The 25,013-nt window shown below is 39.7% G+C and overlaps 1 protein-coding gene across 3 annotated transcripts in view; it reads right to left on the bottom strand.

Moving 5' to 3' along the window:
• LNP1 (leukemia NUP98 fusion partner 1) overlaps nucleotides 1-25,013 on the bottom strand; it is a 55,658-nt gene that overhangs the window by 28,534 nt on the left and 2,111 nt on the right. Inside the window, exons 2-3 of one of the 3 annotated variants that reach the window (XM_055110205.1) lie at nucleotides 14,549-14,749; nucleotides 669-780 (exon numbers count right to left, since the gene is read on the bottom strand). In XM_055110205.1, coding sequence (XP_054966180.1) covers nucleotides 669-780; nucleotides 14,549-14,607 — 171 coding nt within the window. In that variant the 5' untranslated portion in view covers nucleotides 14,608-14,749. Of the gene's footprint in view, nucleotides 1-668; nucleotides 781-14,548; nucleotides 14,750-25,013 lie in introns of those variants that run through there. The other 2 variants (XM_014344310.3, XM_055110206.2) reach the window with 2 other exon arrangements.

Below are 25,013 nucleotides of genomic sequence, written 5' to 3'. Positions count from 1 at the left end.
AATTTCCTCCAGACTGCACCCCATATGCCTTTTCCATTTTCTTTCTCAGTTTTACCTTGTATCCTTTCAACATAATAAATCTTAACCATGAGTACAACTATATGCTGAGTTCTAGCAAATCCCCAAACTGGGGATGACAGCTACTATCAGAAGTGGGATTTGCTAAAAAAACAACCCAAACCACTGAACTATTGTTAAAGCAGGGTTTGGGAAAAGGAAGGATGAAGAAGACATGATGGTGAACCTTCAATGCCCAGTGGCTACCTAGCCATCTATAGTATGAATCAGCTGCTGAGATGATGTCTGTTGTGAGAGGTAAAAGTTACCTACAGAATTCAAAATGACAGATCCAACCCCAGGACAATTGGTTCATTAGATTCCTTGGCTGCTTTTGGCCACGGGTAGCTAAAATGAAGGGATTAAAAAGTGCAGCCTGGCTGATGCCTTTGGGTTTTGTTCTCTCCTCTAGATGAGAAGAGAAAGGGCCCAAACATTCCCAAAACACATTTTGCATGGGCCAAAAATGTTAAAAGTTTGCATTGCTTTCTCCTCCAAGTGGGAAGGAAGAGAAAGCAATGCAAACTTTTAACGTTTTTGTTAAGTCAGTTCCAAGAGCTAGAACAAGGTTTTAGATAAACCAGCAAGAAAGGGGAGGGGGGAAATAATACCCCATCGCCTCGTACAGCAGCCCCTTGCATTCCAACTGGGAATCTCTCACCAGGTATAATGTGAATCATATACGCTGAATTTACCACTTTACTACTAGGAGTTTGAGTAAACCTGCAATGAAAAAAAGAGAGAGAGATTTTTTAAAATGGCTTCTATTCTGTGGCTATTGCACCTGAATATATGATAAAAACTGATGTAAAATATTATATGCTTATACTTTCATAAATGCTTGAGGGATTACCCCAGTTAGGGAAAGCTACTCTATAAGAAGTATTAGAAGAATATGCACCTCTTGATTTTTGTTGCTAGTAGATGAATTACAATGTAAACTCTGAGTATTTAAGTACCAAAATCTCCATAGCTGATTATTTTTGCTATAATTTTTGCCATAATTTTTGCCTGTTGGAGCCTATGGGAAAAGGTAGACAACATAGAAGCATAGCTCATCTCCACTGGAAAAAACACCTTTTGAATTTTAAAAAGCAGTTTTTAGTTTGCTAATAAGTTCTTATATAATCAGGTGTCTGTCTGACCTGTAGAGGCTAATGATTTTCCAGCCTAACGTGCATATTTTGGAGTGGGTCAGTTGGACTCTAAATCTGACCATGTAAACAGGGCTTAGAAAACATTTCTTGTCAATTGGACTTGGAACAAAGCTGTTTGGCCCTGTATCTTCTTGGCTTTGCTGCTGCTATAGAGGAAAAGTTGCTAGCTAGTTTGGAATCCTGAATTCATAGATCCTAATTGCCTGGAGCTTATGCTAAGCTTGATACTGTCTGTGAGGGATTGTTCCAATCTCTGAAGACAGGCATAGGCTCAAGGAACATAATTCAGCCTCGGGGACTATTGCAGGTTTGTTTACAACACTCCTCTGTGGGGCCATAAACTCTGCTATCCGAATCACATGGGTCACTTGCAGATGCCTACGGGAAAGGGCTTGCTCTTTGATAGGACCATTTGAAACCGAACTAGTTGCACCAGAAATGATGAATCCCAAGAACCCTGTCAAAAGCTGCAAGCTAGGGGAGAGCACATCACAGAGAGTGGGACCCCTCCATCCACTCCTGACAGATAGGGCTCTTGACCCCTTATGGGATAGCTCACTGCTATTAATTTGTGTTCAGCTTGCCAGAGTATTTTGAAATTTGCAATGATGGATTGATAGTCTGACTCTTCTTTGCTCACCTCTCTTCTTAGTTACGCAGTTTGATTGATAAATGCAGCTGTTCCTAGACAGAAATTGATATTTTCTAGGCTGCTTCCTGAATAAATAATCAGGACAAAAGGGATAGGGTAATGCAAACACAGTCTGAAAATTTTGAAAATTCAGGATTTTGTCCTAGCCCATTCTGGAACATGATGTGTTTTTTCTGGTTGTTACATGAAACAATGATTTTCTATGTAAATCCTTTTGTCCCTCTTACACCCAACCCTTTCTACCCTTCCTTATAAATGGTCTAGATAAGAATAAACAATGGCTGAGGAAAAGGTAAAGTTATGATTTCTGAATGAATCACACTGTTGCATAATAGCAAAGAAGAAAAAAACCCGGCACCTGGGGAGATGCAGGAGAAAGAGGGCATTAATGATCTGTTTTTCAGAACTGCTCCTGAACACCAGTGCTCCCTTTCCAGGATGCCGGCTTGATTCAAACTGACTGCTGAGCCTATGATCACACCCAACAGCACTGACTATGAGATAGCAGCAACTGGCCCCAGCTCCTCTAGTTTCCAAGAACACCTCCAGATATTGTCCACACTTAGGAGAAAAACTGAAAGAAACAAACTGCCTTCAGGCAGTCCTTCTAAAACAAAGAACTTAGCTGAATTATTTAGACTGGACAGGGAAACCGTAGGCTGAAGTCCCCACGGTGGGAAGACACACTGGGGGCTCTGCCAACCTGTGCTACCTGACTAACGCATGTTTTCATTGGGGTAACTGAACTTGAATTCTTTGTTTCTAAGAATGCTCTCTGGGATTGTCCTTCCTGTGTACATATCTTGACTATCTTGGCCCGCCTCAGCCCAAGAAGGCATGCAGGTCAGCTTCAATTTACTACCCAGAGAAGTGTTGTGCTCGAATTGATGCCTCGGGCTAGGTTAAAAAAGGTTAATACAAAACCTTAAGGAGAAAGCCACCTGGCTTCCTAAGATTAACCTTTATAGCTAATGGGATTTGTTTTAATTGGCTAAATCCAAGACCTCTGGATTTTAAGTAAAGTCAATACTCAGGTTAGTTTCATACTGTGTCATGGGACACTACTGTTAATAATTTTGCTATAAAATGCCTTGACCAAGGAGATCAGCTACACAGAAAATGGTTAATATAGCAGGCCTGAAACTGCCCATCCTTAGAAGGACCTGCTTGCAAGGTTAGCCCTTAGCTGGCTTCTGGGAACTTGGCTGGTAAACAGTTCCTGCAGTGACATAACATTTTCCTTAAATTATAAGAGTGGTCTAAACTGCCCGACTAATGTGGTTTATGCTGAACAACTGACTTTCTTCTGCAAATCTGGAGTTTGTGTATGTGGTAGGCAGAGTGTGCCTACCTGACCAGCACCCAGTCATTATCTGGGGTACTGAGTCTCTATTGAGCCTCCATAATAAACACTTGCCTTGCACAATGGCCACAAAGCATTGCTGGAGGAATTAGGTGTGTACTTTGTAACTCCACTGGGAGAGGACTCTTGGAAGCTTGAGCCAGATTTCCTCCAGACTTTCCCTATGCAACTTTTCTCTTTACTTGTTTTGCTTTGTATCTTTGCACTATAATAAATCTTAGCCATGAGTACAACTATATGCTGAGCCTTATAAGTCCTTTTTAGCAAGTCATGAACCTCAGGTTGGTCCTGGGGAACCTCCTAATACTGGAAGGAAAGGGAACTCTTCAAATCTTTGATCAAAAATTCTCCCAAAACAACAAGATGTAAATATACCCCAGAAAGAAAAAGGGATTTGGACTACATTAAAGAAAATGAGACTTCCAACTCCATTTTTTCCCCTAGTTAAGCCTATTTCTTCTTTAAAAACATGAGGAAAAGATAGCTCCCTACTCTACTATGCTAAGGTTCTTAAAACAAACATGGGGCAGCAAAAAAGCACTAGCAGAAAGTGTCTAGTCTTTCAGCACTGGGAGAGATGCTCTTCTGGGCTTTCTTGGGAGCCCTGGCCTGAGGGTAGGCTCCAGCCCACTCCTGAAGCCCAGACACCTGCTTTCCCTAGTAAGGGCCCTGGGCACCTGCCTTGAGGAGATGCTGCTGGGGATGTGTACCAAAGGGAGCTGCGCTTTTGACCCTGCACCTTTTTGAGCCTGCAGGATGATGCAAAAGCTGCCAAGTGACTGCGACAGCTGCAACTTCTGAGCTGAGAATTTGAGTATCATGCTGACACTCAAGAAAATGAGCATTTTCTTATCATGCTGAATGTGAAAAAAAAAATATCTTCTCTTACAGAATAGGAAGCTTGTAGTGTGTGTATTCTCATAAAGTGAACGGATATCATGGGTGCCCAGGTAATCAGTGAAAATGATCCTTGGGCTGTCAAGTGGTTTCTCAGTGCCCTCTCTCTTAGGAGACTATGCAATTATGAGAAAATGATTTTCTCTTTATTTATTTTTATAGAGATGAGGTCTCACTATGTTGCCCAGGCTGGTCTCGAACTCCTGGACTCAAGCAATCCTCCAATCTCGGCCTCCCAAAGTGTTAAGATTACAGGAGTGAGCCACCACGCCCATCCAATTTTCCCTTTATTTATTTCACTGTCCCAGTGCCATGCCGTTGTTGCAGTAGTAACTTATTTTTTTTTATTTCATTTTTCTTTTTCTTAACAGTTAAGGGAAAGCATCATTCCTCTTACTGATTTCAAGCTTGACTGAACCGGTCTCATTCTAGAAAGGAAATGCTATGTCCAGAAGAGCTAAACTGCTACATCTTTTTTTTTTTTTTTAACGGTCAAAATACATCAGTGGTTTTGAGTCAGTTTTTACTTCCCAGAAAGCAGTGCTTAAATATTTGAAACTGTGTGCTATGTTCTATTCAATGACCTGATTGTCAGACTCTTGTTTAGTGGCAACGTGTCATAGTATAATCATCCATTTCCTTGTATGTTATCAAGTTATACTGTGAAGTTTGCCACTCTTTCGAGGTGGTCATCAAAGACACACCTTTTTAAACCAAGTGTCCTAAAGCATGTCTCTAAGGGTATATCACCATTATTTTTTATTCTAAAAAGCCATGAAGCATGTATTATGAGAAATGTTTTTAAACTATACCACTAGTGGTGCAAAAAAAAAAAAAAAAAAAAAAAGAGGAGACAAAGAAAGGTATGTTTTCAGAGATTTGCCTATAAAATATTGGTTATATAAATATCCAGTTACCTTGGCATTAAGCATCATTAAATTCTTCAGGATTTTGGCTAATGGTGGGCTTCATAATAGTTGTTAGACATTGGAAGAGATTTTGAAGAGCCAATAAATCATCTCTTACACAAGAGACCTTCAAACACAGCCCTGATTCTCATCTGCCAAAGATGAAATCTCTGTAGCTTTGTCTCCAGAAGTGTTATTCGTTGGTTGACCTCTCAAGGTCTCTTCAATCCCTAGGCACCAATTATTCTAAAACAGATGAGCTACTACTGTTAAAATTTACTACTATGTAAAAAACTTTTTGGGAGGCTGAGGCAGGCGGATCACAATTTCAGGAGATCGAGACCATCCTGGCTAACACAGTGAAACCCTGTCTCCACTAAAAATGCAAAAAATTAGCCGGGCTTGGTGGCAGGTGCCTATAGTCCCAGCTACTCAGGAGGCTGAGGCAGGAGAATGGCCTGAACCCGGGAGGCGAAGCTTGCAGTGAGCCCAGATCATGCCACTTCACTCCAGCCTGGGCGACTAAGCAAGACTCCATCGCAAAAAAAAAGACTTTATCAATCCAGTTCATCAGTGTGCTATACTTCAGAAAAGGCTTCCTTTCAGTTATTAACTGCAATGTCACAGAATCTAAAGGTAATGCCTCAGCACTTCTGTTGAATCTACAAGCCTCTCCATAAGAAGTGATCCAAACAAGAACTGGGGGAATTGAGAGTCCTGAGTGCCTCATATTTGAGAGGGACAAAATGTTGCAATTTACAATAAAGGAGACGATCATCATACACATAAAGAAAACTGACAAAATACAACATTTAGGAAAATAAATTGCAAAAACTAAAGTTTGAGTTAAAAAATAATGTGAAGTTTTCAGACTATTAAAACAAAAAAACTTGAACCTCCATAACAATCTTTTCTGAGGATCAAATATCACATGTTATTAGCAGGAATAAGGTGTTTATGGAAAGGTATATGGCAAGATGCATTTAAAAGCTTTAAAAAAAATTTGCATCCTTTGACCCAGAAATTTCTCTCTTTTTTACAAGTGGGTAGTAAGAGGTACATACAAGGATGTTTGTTCACATAACATTATTTAAAATAGCAAAAACTTGTAAGATGTGGAAACATCTTAAAAGTACAACAACTGGAGATCAGGCTAATACATTACGATATATTTATACAACAGAATTCTATGCAATCATCAAAAATCATAGGATTTAATGACACAGGAAACTTCTCAAAATAAAATACAATACAGGGTGATAATTAATTTTATGTGTCAACTTCACTGGTCCATGGTGCCCAGATATTTGGTCAAACATTAATTCTGGATGTTTCTGTGAGGCTGTTTTTGATGAGATTTACATTTAAATAGGTGGAATTTGAGTAAAGCAGATTTCCCTCCATACTGCGGGTGGACCTGAATAGAATACAGATTAACTGCCCCAGCAAGAGAATCAAGAAAGAGACCCACATATATTTCTAGCTGAATTTTGTAAAGAGTACAAAAGCAATTCAATGGAGGAAGGACAGGCTTTTCAACAAATGGTGTTGGAGCAATTGAACATCCACAGTTTAAAAAAATGAGTCTTCAGCCCGGTGCAGTGACTCATGCCTGTAATCTAAGCACTCTGGGAGGCCAAGATAAGAGGATCACTTGAGCTCAGGAGATTGAGGCTCCAGTGAGCCGTGACTATGCCACTGCACTCCAGCCTGGGCAACAGAGCAAGACTCTTATCTCAAAAAATAAAAAAATAACATTACACAAAAATGAACTCAAAATGGATCACAGACTTAAATATAAATTGTAAACTGTAAGACTTTTAGAAAAAAAAAAAGCATGGGAGAAAATCTTTGGGATCAAGAGCTAGGCAAGAGTTCTTAGACTTGACACCAAAAGCATAATCTATAAAAGGAAAAATTGATAAATTATACATCACTGAATTAAAAACTTTTGCTCTATGAAAGATCCTGTTAAGAGGATGAAAAAAGTAAGATAAAGACTGGTGGAAAATGTTTACAAACCATGTATCCGACACAGGACTAGTAACTAGAATACATTTTTTAAAAAACTTTCAAATTTCAACATTAAGAGAACACACAATCCAATCAGAAAACAAAGGCCAGGCATGGTGGCTCACACTTGTAATCCCAGCACTTTGGGAGGCCAAGATATGAGGATCACTTGAGCCCAGGAGTTTGAGACAAGCCTAGGCAACATAGGGAGACCCTGTCTCTATAAATTTTTTTTTTTAAAAACTAGCCAGGCATAGTGGCATGCACCTGTAGTCCCAGCTACTCAGGAGGCTGAGGTGGGAGGATCGCTTGAGCTCGGGAGGTTGAGGCTACAGTGAACTGTGATCATGCCACTTTATTCCAGCATGAGTGACAGTAAAGACACCATCTCAAAAAGAAGGAAGGAACGAAGGAAGGAAGGAACGAAGGAAGGAAGGAAGGCAAAGAAAAGAAAACAAGAAAACAAGCCAATGACATCAAAGACATTTCACTGAGAAGGATATACAAATGGTGTCTATGGCCATAACGCCCTGAATGTACCCAATCTCATCTGATCTCAGAAGATATACAAATGGCAAATAAGTACAGGAAAAGATGTTCAACATCATTAGCCATTAGGTAAAGACAAACTAAAATCAAAATGCAATATTACTACATACCTATCAGAATGTGTAAAATTTAAAAAGAGTATTAACACCAAATGTTGAAGAGGAAGCAGAGAAGCTGGATCATTCATACATTGCTGATGGGAATAAAAAAAGGTATGCCACTTTGAAAAATAGTTTGCCTGTTTCTTCTAAAACAAAAAATACATCTACCATATGACCCAGTGATTGTACTCTTAGGCAATTATCCTAGAGAAATTAAAACCTATGATCATGCAAGAGCCTGCACATGAATGTATAGGCTTGATACACACAACCTGACATATTCAAGAGAACTATGCTGTGTAAAAAAGTTCAATCTCAAAAGGAATTTTATAATTATATAAATAAAATATAATTCCATATAAATAGAAATAATTTTTATATAGCATTCTTTAAATAACACAGTCATAGAGATGAGGAACAGATTTAGCGGTTCCCATGGGTTAGAGATTGAGGAAGTGGCTATCAGAGTTTAGTTTGAGGAAGCTTTCTGACGATAGACCAGTTCTGTACTTTGATTGTGACAGTTACACAAAGCTATGGATGTGATAAAATTGCACAGAACTACACACACACATACACACACACACAAATGAGTGTGTGCATAGCTAGTGAAATTTGAGTAAGTTATATGGATTATACCAATGTCAATTTCCTGGTTTTGACATTATACTATAGTTATACAAGATGTCAACATTAGAAGAGTAGGTGAAGGATGCATGGGACTTCCGTGTACACTTATTTGCAACTTCTTGTCATTATTTCATAATAAAAAGTAAAAAAGAAAAATGACTTATATCAAGAAAAAGAAACTTCTCTAAATGGGTAGCTACAGGATCAAAATGCTGTTGAGTTAGAGGTACTCTGGGAAGAAAGCAACGATGACAGCATAGGTTTTTAATCTGTTTGAATCCCCACATGAAAACTAATAGAGCAACTGTAGCAGAAAAAAACCTATGGACAGCTCTACGACAAAACTAAGTGACAAGATGACCCCTCAAGATGTGCCCTACTCCCAAGTGCAGGTTGTGGGGTCAAACCACCAACAGCTATAGACCTGGTATGGTTGTCCATGCAGGAGGAAGAGGAAAGAAGCAACAGGGCATCCTCTAGACCTGAGAACAGGAGAACCACAAAATAGCCAATAGTTTGGAAAGCACAGGGAACCAATTTGAGAATAGTAGCTGAAACTGGGAGGGATTTGTTCTCTCCAACACTGAGTGAGTACAAAAAGCCTGTGGTAAGAAGGATTGAAAGGGCTGAACTGTCCAGCCACCATAAACTCTCAAATCTGACCTTCTAGGACAAAGCCTCACACTGAGGAGAAACTGTGAAGAGTGGAATCAAAACTGCAATAGACAGGGACAACAGAGATAAAGAAAAGAGTGGATCTAAAACCAAATGGGATGGGGAACACAGCCAGCACATCTTAGAAAGCAAGCTGCCATATTTGTAAACACAATACAAACACAACAGAAGAGGAAGCTCTGTGGAATTTCAAAAACTTTCCTGCACCCTATGTCATTCTAAGAGTTCAAGAATTTTACATAAAAAATGAGGGACAGAAAATATCAAGGTAGAATCTCACACAGCATTTCTGTTTTAAAAATGAGAATACAGACCTACAGACAATGAAAGCATGACCAAAAAAAAAAAGTACCTACAAAACAGATCAATGTTGGTAGCCACTATTTCAAAATGAACTAAATGATAGTTACAAAGTGATGTGAAGCAGAGCATGGTGGCTCATGCCTGTAATCCTAGCACTTTGGGAGGCTGAGGCAGTTGGATCACTTGGGGTCAGGAGTTCGAAACCAGCCTGGCCAACATCGTTGGCTAAAAATACAAAAAAAAAAAAAAAATTAGCCGGGTGTGGTGGTGGGTGCCTGTAATCCCAGCTACTCAGGAGACTGAGGCAGGAGATTTGCTTGAACCCAGGAGGCAGAGGTTGCATTAAGCCAAGATCACACCACTGCACTCTAGCCAGGGCGACAGAGTGAGATTCCATCTCAAAAAAAAAAAAAAAAAAAGTGGTATGAGAAATGAAAGAACAAAACAGAATTAGAACAACATACAAATGATATGATAAAACTCAGGAAAGAATTAGAAATAAAGGGAAAAAATCATGTCAGAAAAGGTTAAGCTAGAAGGAATGAGTAAAAAATGCAACCAATAATGTCTCCAAATAAATACAAGATAAAAAAGAAGATTTTTTTAACAAATGAAGAAAGAAATCAAAAGAATTCAAGACTAACTAACAATTATAAAGATATGCAAAGGAGAGTGACATTATAGATAATGAACTCCCCGAAAAAGAAAAGCAAAGCAAGGGAACAGAGCAAATACTGTAATTCAAAAAAACACTTTCCTGAAAAGAAAAAAAGATTTAAAACTACGTATTGAAAAAGTATACTGGCAGGGCGAGGTGGCTCACGCCTGTAATCCCAGCACTTTGAAGGGCCAAGGTGGGTGGATCATTTGAGGTCAGGAGTTCAAGACCGGCCTGGCCAACATGGTGAAACCTCATCTCTACTAAAAATACAAAAAAAATTAGCAGGGCATGGTGGCACGGGCCTGTAATCCCAGCTACTTGGGAGGCTGAGGCAGGAGAAATGCTTAGCCTGGGAGGTGGAGGTTGCAGTGAGCTGAGATCGCACCAGTGCACTACAGTCTGGGTGTCAGAATGAGATCCTGTCTCAAAAAAAAAAAAAAAAGAAAAGAAAAAAGAAAAGAAAGAAAGAAAGAAAAAGTATACTGTATATTTGAAAATATCGTCATACAACCAACACCAGGACATATCATAATATGTTTGCTATATTTTAAAAGAGAAAGAAAGATTCCTTGAGGGAACCTGGGCAGAGATAGGGAGAGGGAGGTAATAGACAGCATGAGTTATAAGGAAAAGACGATTAGATTATCATCAGACTTTTTGCCAGCAATGTTTTATGGCCAAGGAAAATATATGAACTTAAGATACCAAGGAAACATTGCTTTGGAAGTATGGTTGCCAAAAAGCATACTGTCAGCACAATTAGAATAAAAAATATGCACAGACACAAAAAGATAAACAAGGCAAGAAAGAAGGTATGAGCTAGGAATTTTATACCTAGCAAAATCAACTGTGGCAGACATGAATTTGAATGGGACAGGTCAAGATGAACTCAAGGGGAACAACATACACCTGGGCCTGTTGCTGGGTTAGGGGAAACGGGAGGGAGAGCGTTAGGACAAATACCTAATGCATGCGGGGCTTAAAACCTAGATGATGGGTTGATAGGTGCAACAAACCACCATGGCACATGTATACCTATGTAACAAACCTGCACATTCTGCACATGTATCCTGGAACTTAATGTAAAAAAAAAAAAATCAAAACAAAAAAATGTATTTATATATTTAACCAAAATATTTTTTTTAAAAAAGGACAGACCAAAAACACCACACACACACACACACACACAAAAGATATACTCAAGGTATTATTTATATCCTGACTCTGTCCATTGAAAAGGCCTAGAAGCAAGGGCCAACCCAAATGCAATGAACACCCAGATTATGGCCTTGAAATGCCAATTCTCATTAAACAACAACAGCAGCAGCAGCAACAAAAGATTAAAAAATAAATAAAGACAAAGAAAACAAAACAAAACAGGGCTTCTTGAAGAAATGGCTGATTCCTGGTCTGTTGCAGGAAATAAACAAAATGACCTTGGAACCTCTTGACATAATAGAGAACAAGTAAACTATGAATGACAACTAGGGCTTTTTTGTTTGTTTTTCAAAAAGACTCAAAGCCACAGATGGAACAGTTTGAATTTCAATTTCCCCTTATAAAAATATTCCAACTAATAAATGAAAATGAGAGAATAGAAAAGAATTAGAATATTGCCATTTTGTGATCACCATGGAATTAGTGAGCATTAAGCATAAGTGGCTGCTTATATTACAGAGAGACAATCAGACATTATCTGCCTTCTGCCTTGCAAAGGAATCAAACCTTGGTCTAGTCCAGACTCTAGGTTCATCTACCAATATAGATTACAAGAAACTTAGAAAACATATCAATTTTTGCTAATGGGCAAGACTAAACCACAGCATCTGGGGTTGCACATTTGGGTGACAACACAACCTTTTTTTTAAAGCAAGTAAACTATTGTTGATAGTCAAGATAATGGTTACTTATAAGTGGTAGAAGAGGATTTGTGATTTGGATAGCAGTCATAGAAGAAGCTTCTAAGGTGGTGGCAAAGTTCCAATTCTTTGCTTGAATGGTGAAAGATAACATCAAGGGTGTTATCTTTATAATAATCCATCCATTCTTCTACTGGTAAGCTTTTATGTAATTTCCACTTTTTGCTATTACAAGCGATGGTGCCCTAAACAGGTTTTCTTGTGTGTGCAGTGTGTTGTCTATCTAGAGGTGAAATTTCTGGATTGGAGGTATCTGAATCTTCCATTTTATTAAACACTAACAGTTTAGAAAAGGAACCCACAAAAAATACTCATAATGGTTGCCTCTCTAAAGTAGTTCAATCAATTTACAATTCCATTTTTTGACATCCTTGCCTCACTGGTACTGCTGGATTTAAAAACTGTTGCCAATATTGTAGATGCAAAATGAAATTTCATTGTTGTTTTAATTTGTATTCCCCTATTTATTGGTGAGATTAAGGATGTTTTCATATGTATATTTTCCATTTGCACTTCTTTTACAAGTAGCTTGTTTATATCCTTTGCTCATTTTTCTTCAGAGTTGTCTTTTTCTTATTGATCTATAGGAGTTCTACATGTATTCTGTATATTAACCTTCTGTAAGTTTTAAACATCACAAATACCTTTTCCCAGTATGTCTTATCTTCCGACTCTTTTGCAGTATATGTTTTCTGTAAGTTAAAATCTTTTAATGTACCCAAACTGATCTTTTTCTTCATAAGCTTATCCTTTATCCTATCACAAAGTCATCAAGATATTCTCTCACATTTTCTCCTAAAAGTTTAAAGTTTTAGTTTTCTGGGTTTTTAATCTATTTGCCATTTTGTGTATGGTATGCGGTAGAATTACCCTTTTTGTTATTTAGGTATCTTTATTAGTTTTCTTTGGCTGTATTTCAAATTATCACAAACTTAGCAGCTTAAAACCACGCTAATTTATTATCCTACGGTCTCCAAGATTTAGAATTCTGAACACAGGTTAGCTGAGTCCTCTATTAAGGGTCTCATTAGACTGAAATCAAGGTATTTGAGGCTCATGTGTCTTCCAAGTCCACCCATCATTGGAAGAATTCAGTTTCTTCTAGTTGTAGGACATTTTCTCACTGGCTGTTGGCCAGGGATGACTCTAAGCTCCTAGAGTTCCTTGCTATGTGGCCCCTCCATAAGCAGTTTGCTTCTTCACAGCCAGCAGGAAAAATCTCTTTCACTTCCAATCTCTTTGACCTCTCTGAAGGGCTCTCTTGATTAGATCAGGTATACGCAGGATCATCTGCCCTTTGATTAACTTTTTTTTTTTTTTTAAGACTGAGTCTAGCTTTATTGCCCAGGCTGGAGTGCAGCGGTGCGATCTCGGCTCACTGCAACCTCTGCCTCCCAGGTTCAAGCGATTCTCCTGCCTCGGTCTCCCAAGTAGCTGGGATTACAGGTGCCTGCCACCATGCCCAGCTAATTTTTGTATTTTTAGTAGAGACGAGGTTTCACGATGTTGTCCAGGCTGGTCTCAACCTCCTGACCTCAAGTGATCCACCCACCTCGGCCTCCCAAAGTGCTGGGATTACAGGCGTGAGCCACCGCACCTGACCACTTTCATTAACCTTGATTAAACCATCTTGAACCCTTCAGACCAACCCATTCAGCAGCTGAATAACACGGAGTAGTCTCTGTTGATATTACCAGAGGAGCCACGTCCAAATTCCTGAGCAACAAAATTATGATATGTAATAAAGCAATGTTTCAAGACACTGAGTTTTGGGGTAGTTCGTGAAGCAGCAACAGATAGTCAGAACATAGTTACAGAAACTATTTTTTTTTTTGCAGCTTTGAATGTTTTTCAAAATTTGACAAAATTGGGTCTTTTCTTCATTGTTGAAGTTAAGGCTATCTTCCACTGGTCGGGAAAAAATGGCAGAAAGATGGAAAAGCACAGACTAGAGGCTCTCAGGTTCAATGCTAGAGCAATGCTAAGAACAGCACTGCATAACCATGGCTGCTAGTTTGAATGCCTTTTATGAGTGAATACTCTACTGTAGGCCCATCACTTAGTAATGGACCAGCATTTTCATGCAAATCATAAAAAGAAGCACCTTTCTCCAGGCAGACCCAGCCTGACAGAAGGCTGTGCTGAGCAAAGTGCATGCTGGACCTCAACACCCACTCGCCCCAGCATTCTTGTGTAGGGCACCATGAGCATAATCTGTATGTAATATCTTTATAAATTAAAGTGCAGGGCAACAATTCTGCATTTACAAATGACACTAATTCTTCTGGGTGGCAATGAACTAAACTGATGAAGATGGAAAGATCTTATAAATCCATGTGAGTGGGAAGAAAGGTGGCAAATGAGTGCATAAAATATACATATGAGCTATCAGTCACAGCTAAGGAGAGGAAACTAGTGTTACTACAGATTGTTCCCTGAAGATAAATGCAGATGCTCCTTCTGACGGTAAAAAGGGCAACCACTTGATTGAATCATAAAGTGACATTCCCCCTGAGAAGTGAAGCAGTACCACCCACTCAACTGATGCTTTGATGGAAGTTGAATAATGCAGAAACCATCAGGATTGGGGGGAAAAAATAACCGCATAAGGGCTCAAAAGAAACAGGCTTCCATATATCATAAATGAGATACAAAGTACAAACCAATCAGGTCTTCCAGGAAGCAGCTTCAGTGGTGGAAGTGGTAGCAGTGACCACAGCATGCTAGGGACTGGGATCTAGCCAGAGGCTATAAAGGTGGTTGTGATGGAAGTAGACTATTTCTGGTGGCGGCAGCTGCAGCAGCAGGAGCAATTGGTGTCCCGGCTGACACCAGTGGTATTGGACAGCAATGGTGGTACCAGACTGTTAATATTGACAACAATATCAGTTAGAAACTTGTTCAACAAACACTTCATCAACTTTTTATTTCACATTGACCATATTTCAGGTATTGTGTTGGGTGGATAAATAAGTTAACAGGCACTCATCATATGCCCAACCCTCTTACAGATACAGGAGTACAAAGATGACTAGAACATGCTCCCTGCCCTTCAGGGACTCAGAATTGGGCATAGGCAGCAGATATGAGAATGAATAATTATGGCAATACAGTAATTGTGAGGAAGAAATAGAATCTGAGGGATGGTCTAATACAAAAGAGAAAACACATTACTTTGCTCTGACATATAGAATTAGAGAAGGCATTGTAGATTTTGTACAGGATACAAAATAAATCAGACACAGCTTCTGATGTTGAGATACTTATAATCCAGTAGATGAGTTAGGACAAGTATAATACTATAAAACAAGGCAGAAAAGTAGTAAATTTTGAGAAAGTCCCAGAAAAAGTATTCTGGGAGTTTAGGGGAAGCATGTAATAGACAATAAATATTTTTTTAAGTAAATGCAAATCCTACCTATTCCATCTATGCTATTGTTTGGATATGGTTTGTTTGTCCCCACCAAAACTCGGGCTGAAATTTCAACCCAAATGTGGCAGTTGGGAGGTGGTACCTAATGGAAGGTGTTCAGGTCAACGGGGTGGATCCCTTTTGCTTGGTGCTATTCTCACGGTAGTGAGTTCTTGCTCTCTAGAGACTGGATTAGCTCTCTGGGAACAGATTAGTTCCTAAGAAAGTGGGTTATTACAAAGCAAGGTTTCTCGTTTGGTCTGTCTTCACACATGTTCACATCCTCTTTGAACTTCTGCCGTGTTTTGATCTAGCACATGGCCTCTTCCAGAAGCCAAACAGATGCCAGCACCATACTTCTCAGCATGCAGAACCATGAGCTAAATAAATTTCTTCAGAAATTACCCAGCCTTGGGTATTCTGTTATAGCAACACAAAAATGGCTAATACAATCTTGAATGTCACTTTTTCCTTCTTTGATACCTTTAGCAGAATATTTATTTACTTAAAACAGTATTTATTGTCTATTATATGCTAACTATTATGGACTGAATATTTTTGTCCCCCGTGTTCCCCCAAAATCCATATGTTGAAGCCCTAACCCCCAATGTGATGGTATTTGGAGATGGGACTTTGGGGAGGTAATTTGGGTTAGATGAGATTATGAGGGTGGGGCCTTGGTTTGATGAAATTAGTGCCCTTATAAGAAGAAACATCAGAGAGTTTACTCTCTCTCTCTGCATGCATACAAAGAGGTCATGTGAGAAACAGAGGGAAGGTGGCCTACAGTGAGCCAGGAAGAGAACCCTCACAAGAAAACAAACAGACCTGAACTTTGATCTGGGACTCCCCATCCTCCAGAAGCATGATAAACAAATTTCTGCTGTTTATGCCACTCAGTCTGTGGTATTTTGTTACAGCAATACTTGTAGAGTACTACAGATTTTGGTACTAAGAGTGGGGCATCTGGCCTCCAAAATTCATGCCCTTCTTACATACAAAATACATTCATCATTCATCCCACCCTAATGTGCTAAAAGTCTTAACTCATTACAACATCATCTCTAAAGCTTAAGGTCCAATGTCTCATTAAATATCATCTAAATCAGGTATGGGAGAGAACTGAAGTGTGATTCATCCTGAGGCAAAATTCTCTGCAGGTGTGAACCTGTGAAACCAGACAAGTCATGCGCTTCTAAAATATAATGATGGGACAAGGCATAGGATAGACAGTCCCACTCCAAAAGGGAGAAATAGCAAAGAAGGAAGAGGTGATGGCTTTTGTAACAAGTCCAAAATCTAGCAAGGAAAATTCCTTTGGATCTTAAAGCTAGAGAATAACCCTCTTTGGTTCAACTCTCTGCCCCCCAGGCCCACTCGGGTGGTAGTATCATTCTCACAGCTCTACAGGGTAGCCTTGCCCCTTCAGCTTAAGGAGTAAGGCCAGTCCACAAGCTCTCTGCTAGGGCAAACCTGACCCTGACCCTGATATAGTAGGCAAGGGTTCCTGACCCACCAAAACTGGAAGGGCACACCCACTCTTTGAAAAACAGAAGGATTCAGACCTACTCCCTGGGCCTGTAGTGGGACTGGCAGCCCTGAGGATTTCTGAATTGCTGTTGGAGTCAGTCTTCCCTTTTCTTGAAGGATAAAGCATTTTCAGAGCCAAATAGCTCTATGGTCCCACCCTGTAAAATCTAAGTCTGATAGCTTTCCTTCATCCTGTCTCATTTTTTCTGTTTCCTTAGTCTCAGCCAGCAGTGTTTCTGCTGGTAAAATCCCATCTCTATTCTTGGCTTCTGATGAGATGGCTGATTAAGTCCACGAGTTGTACCCAATCTCCATGTTCTGGCTCCTTTTTCCTAACCATTCCTTCTTCAATTCACCTCTCTCCTCTTGCATTTTACTATAAGCAGCAAGGAGGACCCAAGGTGTACCTTTGATACTTTACTTAGATATCTCCTCTGCTACGTATCCAATTTCATCACTTGCAAGTTCTACCTTGCACAACACTAGGACACAATGCAGCCATATTCTTTGCTACTTTATAATAAAGATCACCTTCCAGTTTCCAACTGTCTGTTCTTTATTTGTATCTGAGATCTCACCAAAATGGCCCTTAACATCCACATTTGAATGAATATTCTGTTCATGTATTTATGTATTCTCTAAGAAAATGGAAGCTTTGTTTCTAGCTCTCCTCTTTACTTTCTGACCCCTCACCAAAATTGCTTTTAATATCCATATTTCTACCAACACTTCCCTCACAACAATGTTGGCTTTTTCTAGCAGGCACCTCAAAAATCTTCCAGCCTGTACCCATCAACCAGTTCCAAAGCTAATTCCATTTGTTTAGGTATTTTTCTGTTACATTAGCACCCCACTCCTAGTACCAAAATCTGTATTAGGGTTTTTCAGAGAAACAAGACTAATTATAGACAGATAAAATAGGTAGATAGATAGATAGATAGATAGATAGATAGATAGATAGATAGAGGTAAGCTATATACATATATATTTATGCATATATTTAATTAAATATATACAAATATATATTTAGGCTGGGTGTGGTGGCTCACGCCTGTAATCCTAGCACTTTGGGAGGCTGCGGTGGGTAGATCGCCTGAGGTCAGGAGTTCAACACCAGCCTGGCCAATATGGTGAAACCCCGTCTCTACTAAAAATACAAAAAATAGCTGGGCACAGTGGTGGGTACCTGCAATCCCAGATACTCGGGAGGCTAAGGCAGAATCGCTTGAACCCAGGAGGCGGAAGTTGCAGTGAGCCGAGATCACGCCACTGCACTCTGGCCTGGGCTATAAGAGTGAGACTCAAAAAAAAAAAAAAATATATATATATATATATATGTGTGTGTGTGTGTGTGTGTATATATATGTGTGTGTGTGTATGTATATATATATAGAGAGAGAGAGAGAGAGCTGGAATTGCAGGCGCCCACCACCACACCCAGCTAATTTTTGTATTTTTAGTAAAGACAGGGTTTCACTGTCTTGGCCAGGCTGGCCTCGAACTCCTGACCTCATGATCAACCCGCCTCAGCCTCCCAAAGTGCTGGGATTACAGGCATGAGCCACCGTGCCCAGCCTATTTATTTATTTACAAAATTATGGAGGCTAAGACCTATAGTAAACAAGCTGGAGACCAAGGAGAGCTGATAGTATCTTTTCAGTCTGAAAGTCACTAGGCTCTACACCTAAGAAGAGCTGATATTTCAGTTCAAGTCCAAAGGCAAGAAAAGATGAATATCCCAGCTCAAGGAACTTAGGGAGGAGGAGTTCCCTCTTATTCATCAGTGGGTCAAGTTTTGTTCTATTTGGGCCCTCAACTGATTGAATGAGGGCCAACCACACTGAGGGCAATCTGCTTTACTCACTCTGCCAATTCAAGTATCAATCTCATCCAAAACACTCTCACAGAGGAAAGTAGAGCAAGATGGTGGAATAGGACTCTCCAGCAATTTTCCCACAGAGAAACATGGATTTGAACAACTATCTATGTATAAAATACCTTCACGAGAGCTAAGGAAACCAGGTGAGAGATTATAGCACCTGGTTATAGCATAATAATAAGAAAAGACACATTTAAGTAGGTAGGAAGAACAGTTTTACATTACCCATGTCACCCTTCCCCCAAGACCAGGCAGCACAGCCCGGAAAAAGATATTGTCTGCTTGGGAGGAAGAGAGGAAAGTAAAGGTAAGACTTTGCCTTGGACCCCAATACCAGGCCTGTCACAGTAAAACTCAGCACTGGGTAGACCCCCCCATGACCCATGACTTCAGGCCAGTAACTGCAGACTGAGACTCTAGACCCATCCCGGCAGCAGATGGGAAACCATAGCCCCTGTGAGACAAACTTGAGTTCCAGCCCACATCACCATCAGCCAACTACAGTGGTCTTGGGATCCAAATAACCCACAGCAACAGGCAGGCCCCCTCAGTGGCTGCAAGCTTCAGATGTACCCCAGTGCTGCAGTAGCCTCAGCAGCTGTGGGCTTTGGGTGCACCCAAGTGCTGCACCAGCCTCAGCAGCCACAGGATTCCATCCCAGTGCTAAGTCAGCTTCACTATGGGATTTCAGCCTGGCACTGTGCTGGTCACAGTAGGGAGTACATAGCACTCCCTAGAGCTGGAAGGGCTGCAGTGGTCACAGGCTCGGAGACCACACCAAATGACCTGCCTAGAATCTCTGGACAGGCTTACTGTTAGAGGATGTTCCCAGACAAAGCCAGATTGGGAGGGCTGGAATAAGTAACTGCTTCTTGAATGCACATACACTGACACATGACCACAAGAACAATCGGGGAATCATGACATCACCAAACAGACAAAATAAGATGCCAGTGATAGACCCTAAAGACACAGATATATCAACTATCTGCCAAGGAATTCAAAACAGCTGTTTTAAAGAAGCTCAAAGAACTTCAGAAAATACAGAGAAACAAGTCAACAAAATTAGGAAAATAATAAATGGTCAGATAAATTGAAATAATAAAATCAGACCAATTTTGGAGCTGAAAAATACAATGAATGTAAAAATGTAATAGAGAGCATCAAGAGCAGGATTGATCAATCAGAAGAAAGAATCTGTAAACTTGAAGACAGGTTATATGAAAATATACAGAGGAGAAGAAAGGAAAAAGAGTGGAAAGGAATAAAGAAACTTTATAGGGTTTATGGGATAGTATCAAAAGAGCAAATATGCAAGTTACCAGCATTCAAGAGGGAGTAGAGAAAGATAAGGGTGTAAAAGGCTTATTTAAAGCAGTAATAGCAGAAAACTTCCCAAACCTGGAGAAATATATAAATAGCCAGGTACAGGAAGGTCAAAGATTTGCAATTAGATTCAATCCAAATAAGACTATCACAAGACATATTATAATCAAACTCTACAGATCTAAGACAAAGACAGGATCCTAAAAGCAGCAAGACAAAAAAAGCAAGTAACATATACGGCAGTTCCAATATGCCTAGCAGCAGATTTCTCAACAGAAATCTTACAGGCCAGGGAAGAGTGGTATGATATAGTCAAAGTGCTAAAGGAAAAAAAAGACTGTCAATCAAGAATACTGTACTCAGCAAAACTGTCATTCAGAAATGAACATGAGATAAAGACTTTCCTAGTCACACAAAATCTGAGGGAGTTCATCACCACCAGACCTGTCTTACAAGAAATGCTAAAGGGTGTTCTTCAAGCTGAAAGGACACTAATGATAAACACAGAAATATCTGAAAGTATAAAACTCCCTGGTAAAAATACGTACATAGCTAAATTTAATTTATAATACTCTGATACTGTAATGGTAGCATTTAAATACTGTAATGAGGGTGTGTAAATCACGTATCTTTAGTAGGTCTAAAAGATAAAAGTATTAAAATTAATAACTACAGCAACTTGTTGATGGATATGCAATATAAAAATACTTAAATTGTGAAATTGAAAGCACAAAATATTGAGGAAAGGAAGTGGAGTTAAAGTGTAGTTTGCATGTGTATGTGTAAATAATCAAAGTTAACTTGTTATCAGTCTAAAATAACCTGTAATATCTATGTTTTTTGAAGCAAAAACCGACAATAGATACACTAAAAATAAAAATCAGCCAGGCGAAGTGGCTCATGCCTGTAATCCCAGCACTTTGGGAGGCTGAAGCAGGCGGATCATGAGGCCAGGAGTTTAAGACCAGCCTGGCCAACATGGCAAAACCCCGTCTCTGCTAAAAATACAAAAATTAGCCAGGCATGGTGGCGGGCACCTGTAATTCCAGCTACTTGGGAGGCTGAGGCAGGAGAATCACTTGAACCCGGGAGGCGGAGGTTGCAGTGAGCCGAGATCATGCCATTGCACTCCAGCCTGGGCAACAAGAGCAAGACTCCATCTCAAAATATAAAAATAAAAAAATAAAAATCAAGGAATCAAAAACACCACCACAGACACATTTATGTTTAAACAAGTATCTGGGTATCCCATGGCCCAGTCAAATTGACACATGAAATTACCCATCACACCACCTATATTCTGGGCTCTGGCTGTACAAAATGAACAGTTTCTGTCCTCATGGGGCTTACATCCTATTGAGGGGATCACACTATTTTTTTATTTTTCCCACAGACAAGTGTACACCTGAGAGTTTTTTTTTTCTTGAGGCGGCATCTCACTCTGTCACCCAGGCTGGAGTATAATAGGGTAATCTCGGCTCACTGCAACCTCCGCCTCTGGGGTTCAAGCGATTCTCCTGCCTCAGCCTCCTGAGTAGCTGGGATTACAGGCATGTGCCACCATGCCCGGCTAATTTTTGTATTTTTAGTAGAGACAGGGTTTCACCATGTTGGTCAGCCTGATCTTGAACTCCTGACCTCAGGTGATCCGCCCGCTTCGGCCTCCCAAAGTGTTGGGATTACAGGCACAAGCCACTGCACCCAGCCCACATAGGTAATTTCTAATAGTGCTAGGTGCTAATATCGTAGACCAAGGAAAGAGAAGAGGTGTATGAAGGGAGGCATGGGTGGGCAGAAATGTTGAACTTTATAGTGAAAGTGAAGAGGATTTAAAAGTCTTTCAGCTCAAGAGTGAAATTACAGTTATGCTATAGGAAGAGTAAATTGATATCAAGGTGCAGGGTGACACATAGAAGAGAGGCATTAGAGGCAGAGAAATTATCTGGGAAGCAAGCAAATATAGGATTTAGGCAAGATGAAGGAAATGAATAAAAGATAAAAAAGAGGGGAATGTGATAGTATTAGGAGTTGAGGCCTTTGGGAAGTGATTAGATCATGAGGATGGAGCCCTTAAAAATGGGATGAGTGCCCCTATAAAAATGAGACTCCAGAGAACTTTCTTGCCCCTTTCCACTATTTGAGGACACAAACCAAATTTGCAGTCCTCAACCCAGAAGAGGGCTCTTACAGAATTTGACCATGCTGGCACACGGATCTCAAACCCCCATCCTCAGGAATTGTGAGAAATAAATTTCTATAGTTTATTAGCTAAGTAGTTTTATGATATTTTTGTTATAGCAGCCTGTACTAAGATGGGAAGAAACTATTTATTGAGTATCTGTTATGTGTTATACATACTCTTAGGAGTTTTCACTTATATGAACTAAGAAGTGTCAGAATGGGTGAAAAAACTATAAGAAAGATATTACAACAAAGTTGAATTTGTTGAAGACTTCACAGCTGATTTTGTGTTTATGTGTGTATATAAATACAACAGCATAATCATTTGTGCTTGGGTAGGTAAGGATGAAAAAGAGAGAGGTCTAAAAAGGTCTATGGTTTCAAATATGAGTAACTGCTAAGGTAATAGTGGTATTATTAGAAAAAATGGATAACACAGGCTGGGTACAGTAGCTCATGCCTGTAATCCCAGCACTTTGAGAGGCCGAGGCGGGCAGATCACGAGGTCAGAAGGTCGAGACCATCCTGGCTAACACGGTGAAACCCCGTCTCTACTAAAAATACAAAAAATTATCCAGGTGTGGTGGCGGGCGCCAGTAGTCCCAGCTACTCGGGAGGCTGAGACAAGAGAATCGCTTGAACCCAGGAGGCAGAGGTTGCAGTAAGCCGAGATCACACCACTGCACTCCAGCCTGGGCAACAGAGCGAAATTCCATCTTGGAAAAAAAAAAAAAAAAAAAGGATAACACAAAGAGAAAGAATGAGTGGGGAAAATGATGAGTTATATTTTTGACAAAAGTCAGGAATCCAAGCAAAACTGCTCAGTAAGTAGTAAGAAATATAGGGCTAGAGGTAAAAAGGGAAGCTATGCCAAAAGATATATAGACAGTGATTATCTGCATAGAAATGGTACCTGAAGCAATGAGATTTACTTTGGTTACTAATGGAGAGATTGAAGATAAAGAAGAAGACATATTCTAATAAATTCCTCACTTGAGGAATATCTAGAGCTGTGCTGCCCAATATGGTAGTCATTAGCCACATGATACTACTTAAATCAATTAAATAATGAAAACTGTAGTCTTTGTCACACTACATTTCAAGTGCTCAATAGCCACATGTGGCTAGTGGCTACCATATTGGACATCATAAATATAAATCATTTCCAGCATCATAGAAAGCTGTGAGGGACAGCACGGATCTAGAGTTTGGTCAGAGCGTAGAAGAACCAGAAGAATCTATTCTCCTGAAGCCAAGGAAAAGAACATTTCAAGGAGAGAATAATCAGTGATATCAAGTAAAAGTGGGTGACAGCCAACCTCCCCCACCCACAAAAAAACCACAATGAATTTTATGACTTCTAAAGCACTTTTGGCCTAATTATAAAGTTGTAAACTAGATTACAACAGATTTTGGATGAAATGGGTGCCAAATAAGTAACAGATGTAGACAATTCTTTTCAGTAATTTTTCAGTAAGGAAAAACAGAATGAAAACATCAGACAGCTGAAAGAGAATAGAGCTGTTCTACATGTACATGCTTAATATAAGCAGATTTGTGCACTGGCTGGAAGGTTTGGACACCAGTCAACCAGCTATTTACCAACTCTAGCAATCTGAAAGGCCTTTCATGTAGCAATGACAATTGAAGGGACAGAATTACATCATTTTAAAACAATAAGGAGCCTTAAAAGTAATCTAATCCACCCCTCCTCACATTATAAAGAAAGCAGAGTTGCCCATGGTCACACACACAACTCAGTGGTATTAAAATTTAGAATAAGAATTCAGGTCAGCTGGGCATGGTGGCTTATGCCTGTATTCCCAGCACTTTGGGAGGCCGAGGCAGGTAGATCACCTGAGGTCAGGAGTTCAAGACCAGCTTGGCCAATATACAAAAAATTAGCCTGGCATGGTAGCAGCCGCCTGTAATCCCAGCTACTGGGACGCTGAGGGAGGAGAATTGCTTGAAGCCTGCAGGCGGAGGCTGCAGTGAGCCAAGATGGCGCCATTGCACTCCAGCCTGGGCAACAAGAGCGAAACTCCATCTCAAAAAAAAAAAAAAACTCAGGTCTTCCACAACCTAGTCCATTAGACTATCTCATTTAACTGCCTCCTAAGATACAGATCAAAGGTGAAGAAAGCTTCTTCAGTTGAGTTCCACTAATCTACCAAGAAAAAGATAATGTCTATGTTCACATATACAGAACTTTAATTTTTTAGAAATGAAAGGCAGTATTTTACTTCTTTACTTTAAAATTTAGAAAAACTGAGAACTAATCATCAAATATCTATTACTTTGTAACAAACATCAAAAGAACTTTAAATATTATCTAATTAAATCTTTACTATAGCCTGATAGGTAGATGTTTTCACCATTTCACAGATTAGAAAAACATGCATCAGATCAGTAAGGTCCCAAAGCCAGTAAGCGACACTCTATTTGGCTCTACAGTACCATCAATTAGGAAATGGAGGAGAAAATGAGAGAATAGAGCAGCATAGGCTAGAGAATGGAAATGAGATGTTTATCAAAGTATAAAAGTAACCAGAACAGATTCGTTTACTAATGCCAACCTTAAAAATAAAGCCAAACAAAATCAGGCCTTTAGATAAATATTAATCCAAAAAATGTTTCAAGAAAATAACACCGATTCCCTTTGGAGAGGGGAACTGTGCAGCTGAGGACAGGGACTGAAGGAAGACTTTTCACAGTAAACTCTGTAACTTTTGGAGTTTAACCGTAACAGTGTATTGCTTACTCCAATAAATAAGAAAAAGGTTTAAAAAAAAAAACTTCA

Source organism: Pan paniscus, chromosome 2 (genome assembly GCF_029289425.2).
Source record: "Pan paniscus chromosome 2, NHGRI_mPanPan1-v2.0_pri, whole genome shotgun sequence".
NCBI classification, from domain to species: domain Eukaryota; kingdom Metazoa; phylum Chordata; class Mammalia; order Primates; family Hominidae; genus Pan; species Pan paniscus.
Note: the sequence above shows the minus strand (reverse complement) of the source record. Positions and strands in the feature narration are given on the sequence as shown.